The 26,890-nt window shown below is 37.9% G+C and overlaps 1 protein-coding gene across 2 annotated transcripts in view; it reads right to left on the reverse strand.

The window, feature by feature from the left end:
• The window catches only part of TTC29 (tetratricopeptide repeat domain 29), a 110,232-nt gene that overhangs the window by 54,130 nt on the left and 29,212 nt on the right, over positions 1-26,890 (reverse strand). For both annotated transcript variants that reach the window (XM_070757775.1, XM_070757774.1), the window contains exons 5-7: positions 25,118-25,303; positions 16,254-16,466; positions 12,206-12,291 (exon numbers count right to left, since the gene is read on the reverse strand). In XM_070757775.1, coding sequence (XP_070613876.1) covers positions 12,206-12,291; positions 16,254-16,466; positions 25,118-25,303 — 485 coding nt within the window. The remainder of the gene's footprint in view (positions 1-12,205; positions 12,292-16,253; positions 16,467-25,117; positions 25,304-26,890) is intronic.

Below are 26,890 nucleotides of genomic sequence, written 5' to 3' on the forward strand. Positions count from 1 at the left end.
ACTGCAAAGTATTTTTCAATTAATATTTTTTGAAAAACCGTGGTATAGGCTATTCGCAAAGTTCGAACCCGCGAAAATCAAGGGAACACTGTATTGCTGTTGTGACAGGGTATTGCTACCTTGTTTCCTAGCCAATCTCAGATAAGCATGTGAAGTCTCAGAAGTGATTCTGAAGGTGCTAAATATTTTATTGTTGATGAAGTTCAAAATTCATGTTAGGCTGCCTTGTTAGATGTGATTTAGGATCTTGTGTTCCATGTATCATGCCTGAAATGCAGTCATTTCACTATTATCTATCTGGAGACTTTCCAAAAGGAGATTTAAGCACTTAATTGAGACTTCAGCTTGATCTCTTGGCAAATGCTGCCAAAAGTTCCATCTTATCTCCCATGCTATTTGGCATCTATATATACTTCTGATGTGGAATATACTGTATTTTTCGGAGTATAAGATGCATTTTAGTTTTGGGGGAGGAAAATAAGGAAAATAATCTGCTTACCAGGTATTCATATGGCTAGCTTCCTTAGTCTGGTCAGCTTCAGCACATTATTTTATCTGCTGGTTACTGTTCTGCCGGCGTGTCTCAACCACCCGTAATTACAGTGTAATTAGTCCAGGAAGACACACACCACACGATAAAAGGAAAGCCCAAAAGTTTTTATAAACAGAAAAACAGAAACAGCTCCCTTTTTAAACGTCAAAGGGATTTTCTGGGACACACAAGGCACAGGTTAAATGCAACACAATTGCTCACCCAATAACTGGGACATTGAGTCCAATTCTAAAGTCCAGAGGGTCCACACATAATCTTGAACAGCACAAAAACCACGATCTTGATGAAATAATGAATCAGATAAACTGCCATGAGGCTAAAACACCAGGTTGCACTTTTATCTGTAGCACTAATTACAGCAGCCCCCCCCAACCATAGGTGGCCTCATTTTCTCTTGCAATAATCCTTCAGTTGTTGTCTCCTATGCATCACTCTACGCATGCGTGGATGTGTCATTAATTCTTGTTCAGAATCCAAGGATGATACAGATGATTGATCTCCTCCTGGGCTGTCTACCAAACTTCCCTCTTCCCTGTCACTCACGCTTCCTTGGTCAGAGGAGGCTTCGTTGGCAGATTCCATCGGGAGCAAAACAGGCCTGCGGCATGTGGATGTTTCCTCCACATCCACCTGCACATTCCTTGGGGCAGGAGCTGGGCCAGAGCTAACCACAACAGTTACGGGCTTAAAATTTTTTTTATTCTGAGAGAGTAACAATGAAAGAGCTTGCAAACCAGTAAGAGCTGGGAACATCATTAGCACCTGGAAAGAAATATCTGGAGCAAGTAAAGCAATAAAAAACCCCTACAAAGACAGCGTTTTGAATACGTTCTTGGCAGAGAGTAACAATGAAAGAGCTTGCAAGCCAGTAAGAGCTGGGAACATTGTTAGGACCTGGTTAGGGCTGGAAAGAAACATTTGGAGCAAGTAAAGCAATGGGGAAAACCCCCCTACAAAGACAGGGTTTGGAAAACATTCTTTGCAGAAATAATATAAAAGAGCTTGCAAGCGGTAAGAGCTGGGAACATTGTTAGCATCTGGTTAGGGCTGGAAAGAAACTTCTTCGGAGCAAGTTAGAGTAATGAAAAAACCCTGCAAAGACTTAGGGCTTGGAAAACATTCTTCACAGAGGGTAACAGTGAAAAAGCCTGCAAGGTAAGAGCTGGGAAGAGTGTTAGCAGCTAGTTAGGGCTGAAAAAAAAGCTACATTCAGAGTATAAGACACATTCAAATTATCAGCCTATATTAGGGAGCAAAAAGGTGTGTCTTATACACCGAAAAATATGGTATATCTTCTCTGGATGGGTACGTCTCCTTTACTTCATAAGGATTGGTTGTGGCAATCTGTAGGTCTTCCCTTTTATATTAATATTCCAGACAAAATCCTTTACATTTTTTAAAATCAAAGCAAATTCTGGCACCATACTTTTCTAAGTGAAAAAACTACAATATAATTGAACATTTTCAAATCCAAAAATGTGAGGAATATATTTTTAAGTTATAACCAGTGCAATAAGTCTGAAGACAATCTGCTATTCTGTAGAGGATATTTAAAACAAACATAATTTATGTATGTCTTCCATTCTGGCAGCTGTGACAATGCTAACCTGCCAAGAGCTTTTATCAAGTATGTTGTAACAACTAGTAATAAGTGTAAATAATAAATGCTAAAGATCTTATGGGAAACAGCAGCAATAGTCAACAATTTTTGGTATTTGCTGATAGGAATCTGCTGGACTTGGAATTCCCTGGCTTCTCAGTAGATGTTTTCCTTGACAATAAACAACAGTTTAATACTTTATCTAATCCCCGTCAGGAGGTGAATTCAGCAGTGAGCTTTTGCAGATGTTCACATCCGATAATCTATCCATAATTGATGAAACAGGGAGGTCAGATGTAATGGTTGCTGCTATTCTAGCAACATATAAATGGTTATTGACAAAACAAGCCAGAATGGCACTGAGTACTGAGCAGTGACAATCCTGAAAGCAGGGCAAAGACAGAAGAATGGATGAGGACTATAGGACAGAATCCTTCAGTAAAACCACATAAGCATAGAGAGGGCATTTTTGGATGGGAAAAATCTTCAAGGATGGATAAAAAAAAGTAGCAATGAACTAAATGTAAGATGACTGGAGATTTGAGTAAGTAGAAATGCATGCTTTTGATCAGCAGTAATATGTTCGAGGTACCTGGAATGCCTTATTGGATTAATATGCCAGTACTGTACACCTTGTAGCAAGGATTAAGTTTTCTCACAAAAACTGCATGTGGAGTGATAAGAAATTAAGTGAAAATTGTTATATTAGTAAAAAAAATACCCTTTATTTTTTATTTTTATGTAATCTTCCACTTTGTGACATACTTCGATAGTCAAAGATTTTTACTTATTTCTTTTTACTTCATAACCATTAAATACTATAGATATCATCAACTTTATGCTGCAATTTATAAATACGGGGAAAATAATTCCTATTGCTCAACTGTTTTGTATAGCCAGAATCCACTATTAGAAATGCATGTAAATATAAATATTATTTTATTGGTTTTCTACATATTCACATATAAATGAATAATGAGATGCTGTGCATCTGTACACATGTTGACATATTTCTTTAGTGCTGCTATCTGATTTCATACTACAGAAAATTGAATTACTGTGTTACAATTTGCAGTAATAAAAGCTTTTGTTATAAATACTGATTGTTCAATTAATTCCACAGTTCATTACCAATTTCTGATCGGATCTGCAATTAATTATGTAAGTATATATTGATTAACCAGCTAATTGATTATAATTATATATTAATTTATTTGTAACAAATTAATTAAGTGTTAGAAAGACAACATATAAATTCTGAAAATATGTCATCAAATACTAATTGTTGGACTTCCACCATGAAATGCAAGCAGTAAGAACATATTTGTGATCAGAACAAAAACTTAAGAATTTTACTGGATTTTGATGTAAGTATCTATATTGTCTTTTATTTATCAGGTGTTAAAAGATGCAATTTAAAAGTGCATGTGATAATATAAGCACAACCATAAATTGAATACAGCTTGTGTTAAATTATACATGATCACACTGTGTTCTGCATGACTATGTCAGAAAAAAAATGCAAATATAAGAAACACATTTGAGGCCACATGCCTCAAGGGAATAAATGAATATAAGCAGTTTAATACATAGCATAATCCTATATGTATCTATTTCAAAGTATGTTCTAATGAGTTTAATTGGACAGTCACAATAAATTGAGAATAGACATGCATCTCTTAAATACTTCAATATCCTCTTAAGTCTCTTACAATACAGAAAACCTGTCCACACATCCATAGTTGTTTTTACTTGTGCTAGTTTATTAGAACATGTGAATTTGAAAGCACATTTCTTGTTCTAAATCAGTTTTTTGAATTCACAATTTTGCGACTGTTACAAAGGCACAAAATGACGGGCAGAGAAAATGTAATAGAACTATGGTGTGGAAAGACAAGATTAGCTGCTTAGTACCAAGCATTTAATAAATGTCTATGCTACTTCTGCACATCAATTTCAAAAATGTTCCGTAAGGATTATATAAAATATTTTAATAGATCAAATTAGAGCATAATCAGTAAACAAACGCAATGCAACACATGATTATATAAAGCCAGGGAAAAGGGTATTTTTAAAGGCTAAAATAAAGAAGAGTTGCTTATTTTTTTAAAAAAAAAATTAATAGGGATCTGATTGGATCTCACATAATAATAATAATAATAATAATAATTATTATTATTATTATTATTATTTATTAGATTTGTATGCCGCCCCTCTCCGAAGACTCGGGGCGGCTCACAACAATGATAAAAACAATATTATAGTGGCACAAATCTAATATTAAAAGAAATAACTAAAACCCTATCATATTAAAACCAAACAACACATACATACCAAACATAAATTATAAGGAGCCTGGTGGAAAGATGTCTCAAATCCCCCATGCCTGGCAGTATAGGTGGGTCTTGAGTAGTTTACGAAAGACAAGGAGGGTGGGAGCAGTTCTAATCTCCAGGGGGAGTTGATTCCAGAGGGCCAGGGCCGCTACAGAGAAGGATCTTCCCCTGGGGCCCGCCAGATGACATTGTTTAGTCGACGGGACCCAGAGAAGGCCAACTCTGTGGGACCTTATCAGTCGCTGGGATTCGTGCGGTAGCAGGCGGTTCTCATACTACCTTATGAGAATCAATGCTGACAAGGCATTGCTCCTTGCAGGATAGTCTTTGAATAGAACCTCATCAGAAAATTTTAAATGCTTTGGCTGCACTATGTTTTGGACTACCATGTTCTGTTTAATTGAAATTTCTGAGCCATTTTCACTGCCATAGAGCAGGGGTGTCAAACTCAAGGGAACCAGATCTGGCCCATAGGATGCTTAGATCTGGCCCATGGGGCTACCCTGGAAACAGCGAGAAGAGGTCCCCTCGGTGCCTCTGCCAGTGAAAATGGAGCTCAGGAGCCTGCTCGGGCCGCCACAGATGCCCATGGCATGATTGACGTTCGGGCACGCCTACCCTGGCCACACCCACTTTAGCCCCCTGAGATCAAACACAACCCTGAGGTAGTCCTCAATGAAATCGAGTTTGACACCCCTGCTCTACAACAAATCATGTCTAAGCTAAAGCTTAAATTTTATTAACATCTCCAGCTAGTAGAGTCTAAAAAATGGACATTACAGAATTGGTACTGGTACATGGTGGATCACATTCATTTTGAAATCATGGAAATAAGATTAAACAATTTTGATGAAAATAAATTGGAGAAGCTGATGTTACGATGGAATAAGGTGAAAGATTATATGTTGAATAGAATTTGTGACGAAAATGTGAAAAATAAACTCCAATCACTCTTTGAATAGTAAACAAATGCAAATTGGAGCTAAGGAAATCAAAGAATATAAACTAGTAAATATTTGAACCCCCCGCAATTGGTGGTGGTGGTGCTGGGTATTGTCAGTCGGGTGATGGGCACATGCACTGTGCACTGTTTTATGTTTGTTTTATGTTATTTTCAAAGGTGCAAAACCAATAAAAATATTTTTTTTAAAACCAAAACATCTCCAGCTAGTGTTTTGTATAAAAAATAACCAACTTCTTCTAATGACTTAGAAACAATGAGATACCTCAAACGTTCATAGAATCCATTACTTTCAAAAACTACAGTAGTCCCTCGCTATACCGCGCTTCACCTACTGCGGCTTCACTTCATCGCGGGTTTCGAGGAAGTCGATCGGCAGATTTAAACAGCCCGCCGAACTCGATCGGCAGGTTTTTCACAAAAAAAAATAAAAATCTAAAATTGTAAATACTGTATTTAAATACTGTATCTAAAATAAATACTGTGTGGGAAGGGTTTATAAACACTTAAAACAATGAAAACTTACCAAACAATTACAATATAAATACTTAAATAAGTACTATCAGTTGATAAATTCCCCATCGCGGATTTCACCTATCGTGGCCAGGTCTGGAACGTAACACCAGCGATAGGTGAGGGACTACTGTATTTATCAAATCAAAATGACTGGAATTTTCACATAAGAAATCTCCTATCTTTGCTATATATTTTATGAAGCAAAAGTTAAACTCATTTGCATTAAAATAACAATAAACATATGATTTTAATGTTAGCGCCTTAAGGGGAAAAAAATCAATTCCATATTAAGCGGTTCACTTAATAAACAAAAATGGCTATAGTTGATATTTTCTAAGCTGTATCCTAAACTCAAGGGACTATGTAGAACATGTTCTTTCTCTACTGTTTGCATTATGGGAAGAAAGTTTTTTTTTTTTTTTAAATGAAATAACAGAAAGAATCAAAAATATCCAGAGGCAGTGGTTATCTGAAAAATCTTCTCCCATTAGATTCACCCAGATGGAGGCTACTTGAGGTGGGTCACAGAACAAAGGGAAAATGATGATGAAAATTCAAAGCAAACCAGAAAAATAACTGCTGAGCTCCCCAATGTATCTCTGAATAGTCCCATGCTGTGTGGCAAAACCCTTTGGCAAGCTACAGAAGCTAGTGATGAAATACGCATTAACATGTGGCAAACAGGCTCATAGCTGTATTGTATGTAAGTTACAAGTAATGATAACTAGTGGTCTCCTGGGAGCAGAAGGCAATGATTTCGACTCTAAGCATCTGAGCTCCCCTTGGATAAAGGGACAATTAAACCGAGAACAGAGAGATACATTTTAGCAATCCTTTGATAGTAAAGCTTATTTGTCCTCAGAAGAGATTAAAACAATTGAAATTTAACACGGTATTCACTGGTCACCATCACTGATGATCAGATATAAACTTAAAACTTAATTTAAGCCTACTTGGATTAATGTTCACGATTAGGGATTTGTGCTTAGTAAAGTAATACATTTGATTTTCACAATGATAGTGTTCTATTCTAAAGATACTATATCCAAAAGAAGGATCATGTTAATTTATTTATATAAAAAGGAATCAGTAGAGCAGTGATTTTCAACCTTTTTTGAGCCGCGGCACATTTTTTACATTTACAAAATCCTGGGGCACACCACCAACCAAAATGACACAAAATAACACCCTAAGACACTCTCCTCTCTTTTTCCATGCCTGTCTCCTCCCCACCCGTGAACCATTTCCAGAAACAGGTGAGGGCTGGGTTTTTATCTCTCTTATTCTTTGGGTGCTTTTTATCATATGCTTTAAATCAAGAGTCACTTCTCTCTCTCTCTTTTGTTTCTCTCTCTTTCCTCTTATTCTCTATCTCAATCATTTTCTCATTTCTCTTTTTTCCTCCCCTTTTTGCTCATTGCTCTCTCTCTCTCTCCCTTCTTCTTCTCTCTCTCTCGCTTTCTCTCTCTATCTTTCTCTCTCTCTTGCTTTCTTTCTCTCTCACTCTTGCTTTCTCTCTCTTTCTCTCTTTTCTTTCTCTCTCTTGCTTTCTCTCCCTCTCTCTCTCTTGCTTTCTCTCTCTCTCTTTCTCTCTCTCTTTCTTTCTCTCTCCCTCTCTCTCAGCAAAAAGTTGCGAGACCAGAACCTGAGCTTCCTTCTTCGCGGCACACCTGACCCTGTCTTGCGGCACACTGGTTGAAAAACACTGCAGTAGAGAATAAGCCAAGAATTCATGATGTTTCTTGCTTGTTCAATGTATGAACAAATGTATAAAAAATGCTTGTTATGACATTAGAGGTGTGTTAATAGAGATGTGAATGCACATACAGTTTCATATATCGATAATGCTGTATTGTTGGCTGGGTGCCTGAATGATTTGCCGTCACGTTAGCCTAGGGCTATTTCTGGTTTGCTTGTGCCTGTCAGTCGCCAGAGAGCTCGTGACAAAGGGAGCGGGAGGCTCAGCCCAGACACCCGGATGCCGCAATTTAGGTTCTTTTACCATCTGCGCATGCACAAAATACTTTGCGCATACACAGGCGGTAAAATGCATTTATTTATTTATTTATTTATTTATTTATTTGTTTGTTTGCTTGCTTGCTTACTTACTTACTTACTTACTTACTTATTTATTAGATTTGTATGCCGCCCCTCTCCGTAGGCAGGTGGGTGGAGCCTCGTGCTCCCTTCGCGACTGGCTCTCTGACGACTGACAGGCACGAGCGAATTGGGAGCATTTCACCCCTGTGTTAGAGTGTATAATGCAGCAAAGTGTATAATGCAGCAAAGAGTTGTGTTTTGAAAAGAAGAATGATATGGATTATTGCAAATTATACATAGGCCAAAAAGAAAAACACAAGAAAGTAAATTGTTAAATATGGTGGTAAAACATTTTCTAAAGATGGGGAAATGGATAAATTCTAATACTATATAAATCCTAGTAGAAAGTAGTAGGGAGCATGTGATCTGTTTGAAGGAATGAATGTTTGTTGAAGAAATATTATTATTATTATTATTATTATTATTATTATTATTATTATTATTATTTATTGGATTTGTATGCCGACCCTCTCCGTAGACTCGGGCGGCTAACAACAGTAGTACAAAACAGCATGTAAATCCAATACTAAAACAGTTAAAAAACCCCTTATTTGTAAAACCAATCATACATACAAGCATACCATGCATAAATTGTAAAGGCCTAGGGGGAAAGAATATCTCAGTTCCCCCATGCCTAACGGCAGAGTTGGGTTTTAAGGTGCTTATGAAAGGCAAGGAGGGTGGGGGCAATTCTAATCTGTGGGGGGAGTTGGTTCCAGAGGGCTGGGGCCGCCACAGAGAAGGCTCTTCCCCTGGGGCCCGCCAAACGACATTGTTTTGTTGACAAATATAAAGAATTGGGTTGAGAGAAATTTATTATATGGAGGTAGTGACAACTGGCTATGTTAGGAGAAACATAAAAGTTGGATACAGTGAAAAGAGCATACTTGGAAAGTATTCCTATAGCAAGAGAAAAAGAGATAGATGAAGAATGAGTGGGTGATCAACAAATATGGATAGAATTCAAAAGTGAGAACCTGTATGAAAGAAATATGTTGTGATTCTTGGAGAAATAAAATGAAGACAGAATTACAAAATAAATGTATGAAAGAAGAAGGAGAAAAGTATGGCTGGATGGAGTTAATAATACCCTCAAAATGAAGGAGTTTAAACAACTAAAGACAATTTTGAATTAATGGACGAAAATGATGAAAGCAAAGATGGCTTACAAGGAAAATAAAGTATGAAAAAGAATGGTACTGACGTAAACTTAGATTACAGAGATTTTTTTCCCTTTTTGCTATGTCCCACTTCCAGGTATTTTTGGTAACTACTTTTTTCCTGCACTTTGCCTCCAAAGAGAACAGCACAATAAATATGTAGGTATGAACATACAATGATTAAAACTTAATATGGTAATTCCTTCTAGTTTAATTTCTTTTCTATAATTATTATATTATTTATTTATCTATAATTATTACAGTATTTTACAAGTATTACAAATATTTATATTTCCCTTGAAATTGCCCAAACCGTATCTTTTTAACCTTAACCAAATATATGAATTCAGAATTCAGTAGTGCATAATAATTTGTTATGTAATCGAGAACAAATACAAATGCATGTCGAAGCATTTAGAAACTACACAAAGTGCATGATGTAGGGAACATTGCCTGCATTAACTGATAAGGATTTACCATGGGGTCTCTGGGATCAGCTAAGTTACACAAAATACACAACAGACAGTTTAGGTAAGAACTGTGTCCTTATTTGACTTCTTTTTTTTAATTGTATTTGTATTTCTACATTGTTGTAAGCCGCCCTGAGTCTTTTGGGATTGGGTGGCATAAAAGTCAAATAAATAAAGAAATGAAGGAATGAAGGAATGAAGGAACGAACGAACAAACAAACAAACAAACAAACAAACAAACAAACATCTCCCAACTAAATTTGGAAATAGATTGAGTAAATAGGAAAGGGTTGTTTCTCACTCATTTTTCCTTCAAACAGGTTATTTTATAGATTATCCTTTTCCAGGAAAAGAAGAAGCTTACTTCATGGTGAAAAAGTCAATGTATGCACTGCATATCAGATATAGTAATGAAACAGGTTAATAAAGTCTAGCCAGGAGGCAAAGCTACTATTATCACATAATGCTTCAAGAAAACTTTATATTACATACTACTGCAAACCAAGACCAAAATACAGTGATACCTCGTCTTACAAACACCTCGTCATACAAACTTTTCGAGATACAAACCCGGGGTTTAAGATTTTTTTGCCTCTCCTTACAAACTATTTTCACCTTACAAACCCACCGCCACCGCTGGGATGCCCCACCTCCGGACTTCCGTTGCCAGCGAAGCACCCGTTTTTGCGCTGCTGGGATTCCCCTGAGGCTCCCCTCCAAGGGGAACCCCGTCTCCGGACTTCCGTGTTTTTGTGATGCTTCAGGAGAATCCCAGCAGGGGAATCCCAACAGTGCAAAAACGGGCACTTCGCTGGCAACGGAAGTTTGGAGGTGGGGTTTCCCAGCAAGGGGAGCCTCAGTGAAATCGCAGCATCGCAAAAACACAGAGGTCTGGAGGTGGGGTTTCCCAAGGAGGGGAACCTCAGGGGAATCCCAGTAACGCAAAAACGGGTGCTTCAGCTGGCAAAAGGGGTGAATTTTGGGCTTGCACGCATTAATCGCTTTTCCACTGATTCCTATGGGAAACATTGTTTCATCGTACAAACTTTTCACCTTAAGAACCTCGTCCCGGAACCAATTAAGTTTGTAAGACAAGGTATCACTGTATTAAAACCAGTATGGGCTCCACTAAGAGGGTGAAAAGGAAGTGGATAGTGAACAACTTTATACAATGCAAAACATACAATTAGGAATATAATTTCTATAATTGATAGTACTTGCGTGGGAGGGAAAAAAAGGACAAGCTTTTGTTTAGAAAATAACATGGTGTGAAGATAGTCTAACTTGCTTAATTCTACCTGCAGTTAAGATCTGTAACGCATTGTCCAAATACCACAATTTGATGACCTGCACAGGTTACAATCAGAAGAAAACTGGACTAAGAGAAAGGAAATCATGAAAAACCAGAGAATATCAGTTTAACAGCAGAAAGCACACTAGGTAGAAACACGCAAAACAATATTTCACAGAAGATAAACAGAAAACAATGCAGAATGCTTCTGGTATTTCTACATCTGTTTCCCCAAGTGGTCAATCAATTTATATGGACAGAAAAAGATGATGTACTCAATGATGAAGTCCAACAATGGAGACACCAAACAAATCTTATAACAATTGAGAATTTTCACCCAAATGGACTGTTTTGTGTTAGAGGAAGATAATACACAAAAATCAAGAGATAATGTCCAGATACTTCACCAGAAGAGCCCTTCATTCCTCCATTCGAAATAGAATACCCTATGAGACTAGACTTTCAATCCTGGGCCTAGAAAGCTTAGAACAAAGACGCCTTAAACAAGATCTAAGTATTGCCCAGATGATCATATGCTGCAATGTCCTGCCTGACGGCGACTACTTCAGCTTCAACCACAACAACACAAGAGCACACAACAGATTTAAACTTAATATTAACTGCTCCAAACTTGACTGTAAAAAATATGACTTCAGTAACTGAGTTGTCGAAGCGTGGAACTCATTACCGGACTCCATAGTGTCATTCCCAAACCCCCAACACTTTACCCTTAGATTATCTACGGTTGACCTATCCAGATTCCTAAGAGGTCAGTAAGGGGCGAGTACAAGTGCACTAGAGTACCTTCCGTCCCCTGTCCTATTGCTCTCCTATATCTCCTATCCCTTTCTTCTATTCCTATATCTCTTTTTCTATTCTTTCATTGATATGTTCTATTACTATACCTTCTTTTCTATTCTTTCTTAGATATATTTTACTATGAGTATCTCCTCTATAACCTTCATCATGTATTTTACTACGTGTATATAGATATATACCCACTAAAACCCTCATTGTGTATTGGACAAAATAAATAAATAAACAAATAAACAAACAAACAAACAAACAAATAAATAAATAATCAGGAAACAATATTCATCAGTAGAATTCTGAATAGGAGTATTTCACATTGTAACACATGCTTCAGATCTCAACTTAATTGCTATAAGAAACTTAATGTTACCCCTATAAGAGAGACGATGTATCATTTAGACTTACTGATGTAGCTTTCTGTAATTCTCCGGCTGCAAAATATGCTATGCCTAAACAGAAAGCAGTTTCTCCTTCCATCTTCATATTCCCAGCTAAATAGAAATAAACATTATTTTATAATTAGGCATAAAAACAAATTAAATGGCACGGGATTTTTGTGTGAATATTTTGTTTTCAGCTCATCTTAACAAATGTTAATATCTATATGGAAAAAACATTGTATAAAATATTGTATCGAGTGTTCCATTTTTAGTTGGGTGGTGGGTGCAGGCAGACAAATGTAATAGAAAAGAAAAATATATCTTATTTGTTAGGCACTGGCAAACAGTGTGCAAGGAAATCAAAAGAGTAAGTGTTACATGTTCACTAGGACAGTGTTTCCCAACCAGTGTGCCGCGGCACACTAGTGTGCCGCGAGACATGGTCAGGTGTGCCGCGAAGAAGGAAGCTCAGCTTCTGGTCTCGCAACTTTTTTCTGAGAATGCGAAGAGCAAAATGTTGTGAGACTGGAAGCTGAGCTTCCTTCTTTGCGCCTTCCAAGTTTTCCGGCAGCTGCAGCACCCCAGCCAGCTGGAGCTTCCCTGGCGGCGGTAGCAGGTGACCTTTGGGGCCTGGTGGGAGGGCGGCAGCAGTGGGAGGGCGGCGGCAGCAGCGGCACCAGGCAGTAGCCGCTGGGCGGTGGCAGGGTGGTCGGCAGCGAGCCAGAACTACAGGAAAGAGGCACCAACGGTGGCGGCTGGACATGTTGCTGTACACCGTACATGCTGGCATTGCGTGGCTGGCACTTACCTGCTGGCTGGGCCAGGACAGAGGCTTCAGCCCCACGCCCATGCCCAGCGCAACACCAGCATGTACGGCGTCTAGCAACACGTCCAGCTGCTGCCGTTGGTGCCTCCATTCCGGAGCTCCGCCTCACAGCTGACCACACTTCCGCCGCCCCATGGCTACTGCCCAACACCGCTGCTGCAGCGTGGTGTACAAGAAAGAGAGAAAGAAAGAGAGAGAAAGAGATAGCAAGATAGGGAGAGAGAGAGAGGGGGAGAGGGGGGAGAGAGAAAAAGAGAGAAAGCAAAAAGAGAGAAAGAGAGAGAGAAAGAGAGAGATAGCAAGAGAGAGAAAGAGATAGCAAGAGAGGGAGAAAGAGAAAGAGAGAGGGAGAGAGAGGGGGCAGAGAGAAAGAGAGAGAAAGCAAAAAAGAGAGAAAGAGAGAGATAGCAAGAAAGAGAGAGAGGGGGGGAGAGAAAGAGAAAGACAGCAAGAGAGAGGGAGAGAGAAAGCAAGAGAGAGAGAGAAAGAGGGGGGAAGGAGGGTAGGGAAAGACATAGAGGGAGGGAAGGAGAGAGAGAGAAAGAGAGCACAAAAGAGAGGAAGGAAGGGAGAAACAAAGAGGGATGGGGAGAGAGAGGGAAAGAAAGAGGAAGGAAGAGAAAGAGAGAGAGAGAGAAAGAGAGCGAAAGGGAGGAAGAGAGAGATTTTTTTTGTCCAAACTTTTTTTAGCTTCCCCCCCTCAATGTTCCCCAGGATTTTGTAAATGTGAATAATGTGCCACGGCTCAAAAAAGTTTGGGAAACACTGCACTAGGAGATTCCATAACAATCTCCTTCTATTTACGTCTGTGCCAGGGATGACTAGAGAGATGTATCTCAAAATCTGCACTATAACCCAAGTGTTTTGTGCATATGGATGCTATTAATGCATCTATGAATGGGTAGGGCTTGGATAATAATTGTTTCAAAGTTCTATCTATCCCGGAGTGATAAAATAGAATTGCTGTACACAGTGGAGATAAAAATTACTCAGATAATTTAATTAATATTGTAAGGGTATTTCTTTATCACTGAGCTCACTGTTTTTCTCCTATCTTTAAGCTGTATTGATACCGCTGATGTATTATTTGTTTATTATATGGTAGACTTATATCATACAGTAATCATACAGTAATCATGTATTATTTGTTTATTATATGGTAGACTTATATCTATAGAACGGCTTGCCAATTAGATGGAAAGGACAGTATAACTGTCGACACTCCTAATTCAATTTGATTTATTAAATTTTGTACGTTGCCCAACTCCCAAGGAGTATCAACAGTTAAAAATGGCTAAAAACATGTACAAACAAGAAAATAACACAAAAACAATAAAAATGGCAGAGATGCCAAACTCAGATAGGAACAAGAAAATGAACATAGGTGCTTCAATAACATTCATGAAAGCCCTATGTGAGAAGCCAGGCTTTGAGATCTTTTGAGAGACCAGTAGGAGGGAGTCATTTGAATCTCATTCCAGAGAACAGGTACAGTGGTACCTCTACCTAAGAACACCTCTACTTACGAACTTTTCTAGATAGGAACTGGGTGTTCAAGATTTTTTTGCCTCTTCTCAAGAACCATTTTCCACTTACAACCCGAGCCTCCGAAACTGTAACCGGAAAAGGCAGGGAGAAGCCTCTGCGGGGCCTCTCTAGGAATCTCCTGGGAGAAAACAGGGCCGGAAAAGATGGGGAGATGCCTCCGCGGGGCCTCTCTAGGAATCTCCTTGGAGGAAACGGGGCTGGAAAATGTGGGGAGAAGCCTCTGTCGGTCCTCTCTAAGAATCTCCTGGGAGAAAGCAGGGCTGGAAAAGATGGGGAGAAGCCTCTGTGGGGCCTCTCTAGGAATCTCCTGGGAGGAAATAGGGCTTCCTCCCTCCCTGTGGTTTCCTCAATTGCACACATTATTTTATTTTACATTAATTCCTATGGGAAAAATTGCTTCCTCTTACAAACCTTTCTACTTAAGAACCTGGTCATGGAACGAATTAAATTCGTAAGTAGAGGTACCACTGTACTGCTGTACAGAAGGCCTGCTCCCAATGTTGCAATAGATAGCAGTGAAGGCACCTGAAGAGCAACAATCCTGCCATGTTGAATTGGCCAGGCAGATATTATGAGAGATATATGGTCCGCCAAGTAAATTGCTCTATGCCATATATACTCTTGATGTATTTCCACGTATAATACAATTAAAAAATATCAGAGCACTTCAAAAAGAGAGAGGTTTCATATGACTCAATGTCTACAATTAAAACAACAGTAACTGCATTAATTATTCAATTCATTTGTTTAAGAAGTACTGGCATAAGAGTGATGTTCCATTAAGTAAAAATTGATACATGTACGTGTACTTGAGATATGTACTTAGGATTTCATAATACTTTCATATTTTAATGAATAAATAGCACCACTCAGGAAATCAGTGAAGAACACAACCCAAAATGTTGCCAGAGGCCTTATTTCCGACTATGGACTCATTTTTAAAGCTGTAGTCCTGGATGACTCCATTTTTAGAGTTAACAGCTTTTTTGAAATAACTGAAGTAGGTACAGTGGTACCTCATCTTATGAACACCTCTTCTAACGAACTTTTCGAGATATGAACACAGTGTTTAAGATTTTTTTGCCTCTTCTTCCGAACTATTTTCACCTTACGAACGCAAGCCACTGCTGCTGGGATGAAGGGGTTTCTTTTTTTTTCTTTTTTTAAGAAAGAAAAGGGGGGGCGGCTTGGAGAGGGAAACAGTTTGCATTAATAAAGCTAGGAGAACGGAGTGCTTGCAGAGGCACTGAAAGGGTGTCTTTTGAAGAAAGAAAAGGGAGGGGCGCCCCCTTGCCTTTCTTCCTTCCCACTCACCCTTTAGCCTAGCCTTGCTTCTTCCACCCGCCCCCTTTCGCTGCTCCTCCCTGCCCTCTGTTCACCTCTCTTATGAAGTTTAGGATTTTCCTGAAGGATTTGCACGCATTATTTGCTTTTACATTGATTCCTATGGGAAACATTGTTTCGTCTTACGAACATTTCACCTTACGAACCTTGTCCTGGAACCAATTAAGTTCATAAGACAAGGTATCACTGTACTTCAGTTTACAATATTTAGAAATAAATTGATAGCATTTGTTTTGAATTTCATTGAAAATAGTAATTGGTGATTTTTTATTTTTCTTTCTTTATTTTTTGGAGAAAATCCAGTCTTGCATATACATGAAAGAAAGACAATGCGGGAATGTTATTTCTTTCTCACCTTCTTCTGCCATTTTTAAAGCTTTGATTAGAGTTCTGATGGCTTCTTGATATTCTTTATTTGCCAACATTTTGTCTGCCAGTAATGTGTAAATTCTCCAGAGATGCTCACAGGCTAGTGAATTTAAAGTCAGGCCTGCATCATTTTTCCATATCCGCCCCACAGTCAAGTTATAGTATTCTTCATAATGTTCTACAGCTTTCAGGAAGTTACCTGAAGGATACAAAACAACTCATAATAAAGAATCCTTGGTAGAATGTTATATATTGATTAAAAAATCAGAATGATAATGAAGCTATAAAACTCCTCCCCCAAAAGCGAGTAAACATATTTTTTTCAAAAATGTCAATAGACACTTAAAAGGACATTGTAGAAAGTAGTATTAGTAGGAAAATTATCAAGAAATATTTTCAGAAATGTCAGATTAGACTTAACTTCTATGATTCATTTATGTTAGCTTTAAGAAAATGGTTTAAGTAATTTAATTGGCTATACAGTGATCTCTCGGTTAGCGCGGGGGTTACGTTCCAAGACCTCCCGCGCTAACCGATTTCCGCGTTATACTGGATGCGGAAGTAAAAACCACCATCTGCGCATGTGCGCCATTTTTTTCATGGCCGCACATGCGCAGATGGTGGAGTTTGCGTGTGGGCGGCGGGGAAGACCAAGGGAAGGTTCCTTCAGCCGCCCAACAGCTGATCTGCTCCGCAGCGCGGAAGCAGCGAGGAGCCGAAGATGGGGTAAAGGCAAAGGGGAAACCCCATCTTCGGCTCCTCGCTGCTGCCGCGCTGCGGAGCGGATCAGGTGTTGGGCGGCTGAAGGAACCTTCCCTTGGTCTTCCTGCCGCCCAGGCAAAGGGGAAACTCCAAGATCGCTTGCCGCTTGCCGCTTTGCAGCTTGGAGCCTTGCTTCGCCTCCTTCGCTGCAATAGGCAAGCGGCAAGCGGCAAGCGATCTTGAGAAAGAGAGAGAAAGGAGGGCGACTTGCCAGTCCACGCCCCCCTGGATGAACAGCCTCGCATGGCCCCAGCGCCGGGCTCCGCTGTTGCCTCCGCCCCCATTCGGCTCTGCAGCTGAGAGGCCTTCCCGGCAGAGCCCTCCCCAACAGCTCCCGCTGCCAGCGCAAAAAAGAAAAGAAAAAGAAATCCCCAAAAGAGGCAGGCACAAAGCGGGGGCACAAGGGGAGCTGCCCGGCAGAGGTTGCTTTTTTTCTTCTCGTGGGCAAGTGGAGGGGGGGAGAGAGAAGGGAGGAAGAGAGTGTGAGAGAGGAAGAAAGAGAGAGAGAAATGATAGAAAAAAGGGGAGAAAAAAGAGAAATGAGAAAATGATTGAAGCATAGTGACAGGAAAGAAAGAGAAAGAGACAGAGAAGTGACTCTTGGTGATGACGTATGACGTCATCGGGTGGGAAAAACCGTGGTATAGCAAAAAAACCGTGGAGTATTTTTTAATTAATATTTTTTGAAAAACCGCGTTGCAGCGTTTCGCACTAATCGAGACCGTGCTAATCGAGGGATCACTGTAGTATACTATTAATTCAGACACCTTCATCAATATATAAAACAAGAACACCTGTCGATTACCAAAAACATATTGAAAAACAGGTATTTTAAAAGAACATTCTGATACTTCTTTTATACAATAAACTGCTGTATATATGGAGCTTCAGGATGAAACATCTGAACAGAGCACCAAAACATATTCAGTCTACACATTGTCAAATCATCAGCACTATTATTTGTTTTGTTTTTATTAAGTTTGTTAAACTCATATTCTCACATTCTGGAATATTTCTTTTCATTATGCACACATACAAAAACTGCTAATATTACAGTTCCATATGCATACAAACCTTTAATCGTGAATGTAACACAGCCACAATTGGAAGACATGGGTTATTCCTTTCTATAGTCCCATGCTACAAAAATCTAGTAAGGAGGACAAATAAACTTAGCGTATTTTTGGACTATAGACACACCTTAGTTTTTGAGGAGGAAAATAAGAAAATAGCTGATTGCTGGGTGGATCAGCCTCCTGGAATGCCTCCAATCAGCTGTACCCAGAGGTAAATGTTAGCAACAGGATCATTGGTTGTGAGCTCTGCTCTTTGCTTTTTTTTTCTGCCTTTGAAATCTCAATTTCGGAGGCTCCCCCCCCCCCACCCCCGAAGCTCCATTTTAGAGTCTGAAGCTCAGTTTCAGAGGCTTTTTTCAGCCTCTGAAACCTCTGTTTGGGAAGTTGGGCATAAATATAAGATGCACCCAGATTTTCACCCTCCTTTTTTGGGGAAATCGGTGCGCCTTATACTCTGAAAAATATGGTAGATTGAAGGGCAATATAGAACATGGGATACCTTCCTTTCAGCTCACCTAACCTCAGGCTGCGGACCGGGCCATGGACCAGGACCAATCTGTAGCCCATTGGGAATTGGGCTGCGAAAGCAGCCCGTGAGCATATTTATTTATTTTTATTTATTTTTATTTATTTTATTTTTATTTATTTTTATTTTTATTATTAATTTTATTTTATTTTATTATTTTATTTTATTTTATTTTATTATTTTATTTTATCTTTTTATTTTATTTTATTTATTTTATTTTATTATTTTATTTCTATTTCTATATTTCTTTCTTTCTTCTTTCTTTCTTTCTTTCTTTCTTTCTTTCTTTCTTTCTTTCTTGATTGATTGATTGATTGATTGGATTTGTATGCCTTCCCTCTCCGGAGAGGGGTATGCATGCATGTATGTATGTATGTATGTATGTATGTATGTATGTATGTATGTATTTATTTATTTATTTATTTTGTCCAATACACAATGAGGGTTTTAGTGGGTATATATCTATATACACATAGTAAAATACACGATGAAGATTATAGAGGAGATACTCATAGTAAAATATATTTAAGAAATAATAGAAAAGAAGATATAGTAATAGAACATATCAATGAAAGAATAGAAGAAGAGATATAGGAATAGAAGAAAGGTATAGGAGATATAGGAGAGCAATAGGACAGGGGACGGAAGGCACTCTAGTGCACTTGTACTCGCCCCTTACTGACCTCTTAGGAATCTGGATAGGTCAACCGTAGATAATCTAAGGGTAAAGTGTTGGGGGTTTGGGGATGACACTATGGAGTCCGGTAATGAGTTCCACGCTTCGACAACTCGGTTACTGAAGTCATATTTTTTACAGTCAAGTTTGGAGCGGTTAATATTAAGTTTAAATCTGTTGTGTGCTCTTGTGTTGTTGTGGTTGAAGCTGATGTAGTCGCTTCAATATGAATCTTCATTTGCACATTGGGGGAAAGATTAGGATGAGGGCACAAAGCCACTCGCTCCACCTGCCACTTTCAAACATTGCCACCAGTTTGTGCAGCCAAAAAGGTTGAGCGCTGATCTAATAGTTAATAGTGTTTAAGATTAACATTGCCCAGCCCTTTGAAGTCTAGTTTCTTTGAGGGAAGCAAGTTACTACAAAAAATATGGTTCCTAAGATATGTCTTCAAAAGAAGAATGTTAAATGGATCAGTTCTAAGAATTTAATACGGGCAGCTTTATCAGTCTGACAAAATTCCAAGCAAGCTGCTCTTTAAAATAAAGTCATCAATAGTTTTTTGGGTAACGAAATTTCTTCAGTCGTTTAAATAAATTATTGTATAAGAAATATGTAAGAAATAGCAACATTGTGAAAGAAATATGATTGTACAAAATGATCCAAAGGAGTGCATTTTTAATAAATTGCTATGTTCATATTGCCATGAATCTGGAGGGGCTAAATAAAGTGATTCTATCTGTTCTTGATCAAGTATTTTATTTTAGGGGATTAAAAAGGATAATAAATTTTTTAACTTGAATCAGCCATTTATCCTGGTTAAATATCCTAACCAGAAAACCTAATAGAGAACATAAATCATTAAAGAATAGGGGCATACTAGTATAACTCTTTATATTATAGTACACTGTAACCTTTAACAAAGTGTCTATGAATTGACCAGTCTAATTGACAAAATAAAAAATCAGTATTTAAAATGTAGAAGTACAGAAATGATACAGTAAAAAAATTGGACAATATTATCTATAACACCATATGCCAGGTAACAGAGATACTATATACTAAGATAAAAGATATTCTAGTTGATTTGGAAGAATAAATGGATATGCATAATCAACTGTTTTGTCTGTATTTATAATACAATTCTTCCTTACATCCTTCCACAAAACTGTTCCTACTCTATTTTTATTAAATCAAAACTATCCTACGCAAATATGAATGAAAAAGAAATGCGCAAAATATCTATAATTTTGTACTATTTTTGAATAGAGAAATTGACTAGATATTAACACAAATGGGTTTTAACAGGAAGCTGCCATAAAAGCAGGGACATAAATGTAATTCTCCTAGATGCTATTTTGATGCACATTTTTGATTCCATGAATATTTTATGAAATGGTCCAAACTAAAGCCATATAACATTCCTGCATTACTGATGCCTGCACCCGTAAGCTACAAACATTAGAGGCATGATTGAATGCATTAAAATGAACTCATTCAGCAGCACATTGATTACTTGAAGGCGGGTGAAGCAAAGGAAGGGTTTGCTGCACTTAAGAAAACAGTGCACAAATTTATAATATAGAAAAATAAAGATACTAAATTGGAAAAAGTGGCATTCAGTAAGAAAATTATTGTGAAAGTTTCATTGGGCTATGTGTATCAATACAAAATCAATTAGACAGGCTATTAATTAGGTTTCAAAGATTATTCTGGTAAATAAAATTCTGGAATGTCTGCTGACCAGTTCAGTTTCATGCTTTAGCAATAGCATAAACAGCTGTTTTCCTTTTTTTTAACCAGACTTTATATAAGTGTCAGTTTTATTATTATTATTATTATTATTATTATTATTATTATTATTATTATTATTTATTGGATTTGTATGCCGCCCCTCTCCGTAGACTCGGGGCAGCTAACAGCAATAAAAACAGCATAAAACAATCCAATATTAAAGCAGTTAAAAAACCCTTATTATAAAACCAAACATACATAAAGACATACCATGCATAAAATTGTAAAGGCCTAGGGGGAAAGAGTATCTCAGTTCCCCCATGCCTGGCGGCAGAGGTGGGTTTTAAGAAGCTTACGAAAGGCAAGGAAGGTGGGGGTAATTCTAATCTCTGGGGGGAGTTGGTTCCAGAGGGCCAGGGCCGCCACAGAGAAGGCTCTTCCCCTGGGTCCCGCCAAGCGACATTGTTTAGTTGACCGGACCCAGAGAAGACCCACTCTGTGGGACCTAACTGGTCGCTGGGATTCGTGCAGCAGAAGGCGGTCCCTGAGATAATCTGTATAACCATACTGTATAACCATTAATGATAATTTAAAGGTATAGGATGTTTGTTCTGTAATGTTTGTCTTACAATATTGTCTACCTACTACAATATTGTAATAGAAACCACATTTTATTATACATCATTACATGAGACTACTTACAAAGCTAAATGTAAGAGTGACTGAATAATATTTTAAATGTTTGAGAAATGTTAATAGTAAAATTTTCATTAAATAATTAAGAAAACATCCTAATTTTTTGGCTGCATGTATAATATAGAAGGTTTAGCTATTGTTGTTATTCCTACTGTTGTTATTATTACTGGTTAAAGAGTATATTGACCATCAGCCTTAATAACAATCATCTACATATTTAAAATATTTTTATATATTTTTAAAGTAAATATTTTAAAGTTACTTTTTAAAATAAAATATAGAAATTAGAACTTACCAGCTTTATGATTAATTTAAAGAAAAGAAAAGAAAATCAACTGGGAAACTACTAAACCGTGGAGGGGAATCACACTTAGAACAATGAACAACTCAATAAAACTAATTGAATGGAACAATATCAGAATACAGCTTGAGAAAATAATATTAAAATTGATATGTATATACTAGGAAATGTGAGTATGTAGTGCCTGCTAGTATAGTTCTTTTAACATACAGGGAATCAAGCAGGCAAGCAAGCAAACACAACCCTTTTAGTAGGTTGTCACAGACTAAAACACAGATATGCCTCCAGCTACATTTAGTTGAATCAGAATAGAATAGAATAGAATAGAATAGAATTTTATTGGCCAAGTGTGATTGGATACACAAGGAATTTGTCTTGGTGCATATGCTCTCACCGTACATAAAAGAAAATATACATTTGTCAAGAATCATGTGGTACGACACTTAATGATTGTCATAGGGGTCAAATAAGCAATGAAGAAACAATATTAATAAAAATCTTAGGATATAAGCAACAAGTTACAGTCATACAGTCAACATGGGAGGAAATGGGTGAAAGGAATTATGAGAAAAACTAGTAGAATAGAAGTGCAGATTTAGTAGAAAGTCTGACAGTGTTGAGGGAATTATTTGTTTAGTAGAGTGATGGTGTTCGGAAAAAAACTGTTCTTGTGTCTAGTTGTCTTGGTGTGCAGTGCTCTGTAGCGACGTTTTGAGGGTAGGAGTTGAAACAGTTTGTGTCCAGGATGTGAGGGGTCAGTAAATATTTTCCCTGCCCTCTTTTTGACTCGTGCAGTATACAGGTCCTCAATGGAAGGCAGGTTGGCAGCAATTGCTTTTTCTGCCGTTCTGATTGTCCTCTGAAGTCTGTGTCGGTCCTGTTGGGTTGCAGCACCAAACCAGACAGTTATAGAGGTGCAGATGACAGACTCAATGATTCATTGAGTCTATAAATGTTTCCTCCTTTAAGGTGGGGTGGGAAAATACTCAGTGGGAGAGTTGCAACCGGCGAAATTTTGGCTAAAAACGTTTGGAATTTTTTTTCATGTGTGGATATCAAGAAAAGAACCTGTCAAACACTATCACTAGGAAGAAATGTATTAAAGGTATTAAAAGTAATCAAACGGTAAAAAATGCATTAAAATTATGGATAAACTTCATTAAAGTGCACATAGTTGTTATTTACAAATGTCAAATTTGTAACTAAATGAGTTATATTTACTTCATGTTAATATGTAATGCATTTATAACAATTTAAAATAGAATAGAGGGGATAGATGGGGAACCTATCAAATTTGCAGATGACACCAAACTGGCAGGAATAGCCAACACTCCAGAAGATAGGCACAAAATTCTTGAATAATGGGCGCTATATAATAAAATTAAATGGTTTCAAAAAGTAAGGTTTTACATTTAGGCAAGAGAAACAAAACACACAGGTACAGTATATGTGGTACATTGCTCAACAGCAGTAACTGTGAGAGGGATCTTGGAGCCCTAGTGGACAACCATTTAAATATGAGCCAGCAGTGTGTAGCAGCTGCCAAAAAAGCCAACACAGTTCTAGGCTGCATTAACAGAGGGATAGAAGATCATGTGAAGTGTTAATACCACTTTATAAGGCCTTGGTAAGGCCACACTTGGAATACTGCATTCAGTTTTGGTTGCCACGATGCAAAAAGGATATTGAGACTCTAGAAAAAGTGCAGAGAAGAGCGACAAACATCATTAGGGGACTGGAGGCTAAAACATATGAAGAGCAGTTGCAGGAACTGGGCATGGCTAGTTTAATGAAAAGAAGGACCAGGAGAGACATGATAGCAGTGTTCCAATATCTCAGGGGTTACCATACAGAAGACGTAGTCAACTTATTCTCCAAAGCACCTGAGAGTAGAACAAGAAGCAATGGGTGGAAACCAAACAAGGAGAGAAGTAACTTAGAACTAAGGAGAAATTTCCTGACAGTCAGAACAGTTAATCAGTGGAACAGCTTGCTTCCAGAAGTTGTGAATGCCCCAGTACTGGAAGTTTTTAAGTAGATGTTGGATAACTATCTGTCTGAAGTAGTGTAGGGTTTCCTACCTAAGTAGGGGATTGGACTAGAAGACCTCCAAGGTCCCTTCCAACTCTGTTAATATTATAAACTGCCTGCAGATTTTCTGCAGGGACAACCCTATTTATCTAGCCCTATGAATAGAATAGAATAGAATTCTTTATTGGCCAAGTGTGATCAATTGTGTATGTCTTAATTCTTCTATGGCACAATTAGAATGCGAAGCAGTGGCTAATTCCACATCATGAATTTCTCATGGAGCAAGCATCTACACCTCTATAAATACAGCAATTCATTTGTTAATTGAACTGGCTGCAAAGCAAAATTGCAAAATAATCCTACTTCCGCTTTTAATAATAATAATAATAATAATAATAATAATAATAATAATAATAATAATAGTTGGAAGGGACCTTGGAGGTCTTCTAATCCTAACCTCTGCTTAGGCAGAAAACTCTAAGTTGACTCCTTCTTCTTTGTGGCAACCCCTGAGATATTGGAACACTGCTATCATGTCTCCCCTGGTCCTTCTTTCATTAAACTAACCATGCCCAGTTCTTGCAACCGTTCTTCATATGTTTTAGGCTACAGTCCCCTAATCATCTTTGTCGCTCTTTTCTGCACTTTTTCCAGAGTCTCAACATCCTTTTTGCATCGTGGTGACCAAAACTTAATGCAGTATTCCAAGTGTGGCCTTACCAAGGCCTTATAAAGTGGTATTAACACTTCAGTTTTCTTTGCTAGATAGCCCTTCAAAAGTCATAAATACAACAGTTGGTTGCAAAGTTACTTTTTCATCAAATGCATAACTATGGATGGTTGTTAAAACAAGGCAATCACTAAACAAGTACACAGAAATACTTTAGTAATGCTAAAATGCTAGAATTTTATTTTTAGTGCATCAAACTAGCTATGGTAGTTCGATCTAGTGGTATATTCTTATGGTACAGTACATGTTAATTCTATCGGAATAGATTTCTGGAAATGGTGATCATAATTTTGACTAAATGATAAAAACTATACATACCTTGTTCTTCATAAACAAGGCCCATATTAGAGTGTGCCTCAGCTTCTTTTCTCCCGCCATCAATTTTAATCAGTTGAGCAGTTTTGTAACATTGTTCATAGAAATAATTCCTCAACCATCTGTCTTCAAGCTTGTTGAAGCAATAGGCTAAATTCAGTTGATTAGAATAAACTTCTTCATGGTTTTCTTCAATGAAAAGAAAATGATTATATCTTAATACTATTGAACATGCTGTAAAACCTTTGGGTTTTTTTTAGGTTTTGCCATGCTATAAAATTACAGTGATACCTTGTCTTACGAACTTAATTGGTTCCGGGATGAGGTTTGTAAGGTGAAAAGTTTGTAAGACGAAACAATGTTTCCCATAGGAATCAATGGAAAAGCGATTAATGCTTGCAAGCCCAAAACTCACCCCTTTTGCCAGCCGAAGCGCCCATTTTTGCACTGCTGGGATTCCCCTGAGGCTCCTCTCCATGGGAAACCCCACCTCCAGACTTCCGTATTTTTGCAATGCTGCAGGGGAATCCCAGCAGGGGAATCCCAGCAGTGCAAAAACGGGCACTTTGCTGGCAACAGAAGTCCGGAGGTGGGATTTCTCAGTGAGGGGAGCCTCAGAGAAACTGCAGCATCGCAAAAACACGGAAGTCCTCGAAACCCCACCTCCGGACTTCCATGTTTTTGTGATGCTGCAATTTCGCTAAGACTCCCCTCGCTGGGAAATCCCACCTCCGGACTTCCGTTGCCAGAAAAGTGCCTGTTTTTGCACTGCTGGGATTCCCCTGCAGCATTGCAAAAACACGGAAGTCCGGAGGTGGGGGTTTCCCATGGAGGGGAGCCTTAGGAGAATCCCAGCAGCGCAAAAATTGACACTTCGCTGGCAACAGAAGTCCAGAGGCGGGGCATCCCAGTGGCCGTGGCTTGGGTTTGTAAGGTGAAAATAGTTTGGAAGAAGAGGCAAAAAAATCTTAAACCCCGGGTTTGTATCTCAAAAAGTTTGTATGACGAGGGGTTTGTAAGATGAGGTATCACTGTATAGCTATAAAAATAAAGCTATTTTGTGCTATAACATATTGTATGGTATATAAGCAGCATTGTATGTACACAAATATCTATAAAAACATTTGCTGATATATATTTCAAAATACCTTCTGTGCAGTTCTCTATTTACACTGTTAATTAAAATATCATCAATCCTAAAGACGTCTTCTTAAAGACGTCTGTAAGAAAATTATGGAATGTGCAGAATTAGGTATGATGATGAAAAGTTTAAATAATCAAATGGAAACAGAGTTTTATAAAACCTGGGAGAAAGTATATAATAGGTGGAACGCTAATAAAAATTATTAATAATATAAAAAGAAACTATAGAAAAGTTAAAATTTCAAGGTAGAATACATAGTATACTGATACTTAATGGATAAGTTTTAGTTTTATTAATTGATTGTGATTATTTTAACTAGAATGATATAACAAAAATGTCAGATTGTATAGATTTTATACCATAGTAGTATATCAATTTTTATCTTTCTGTATTGATCTAATTATAACTAGTTATTCTTTTTTTGTAGTAAAAAGACTTCTATGCTTAGCGGAGCAATGGTAGCTCCTTTACATGTTAAATGTTGTTTGTTTTGTTTTGTCTTATACAGTGGTCCCTCGATTTTCGCGGGTTTGAACTTCGCGAAACGGCTATACCATGGTTTTTCAAAAATATTAATTAAAAAATACTTTGCATTTTTTCCCTCTATACCACGGTTTTTCCCACCCGATGAC

This window comes from Erythrolamprus reginae, chromosome 7 (assembly GCF_031021105.1).
Source record: "Erythrolamprus reginae isolate rEryReg1 chromosome 7, rEryReg1.hap1, whole genome shotgun sequence".
Taxonomy (NCBI): Eukaryota; Metazoa; Chordata; class Lepidosauria; order Squamata; family Dipsadidae; genus Erythrolamprus; species Erythrolamprus reginae.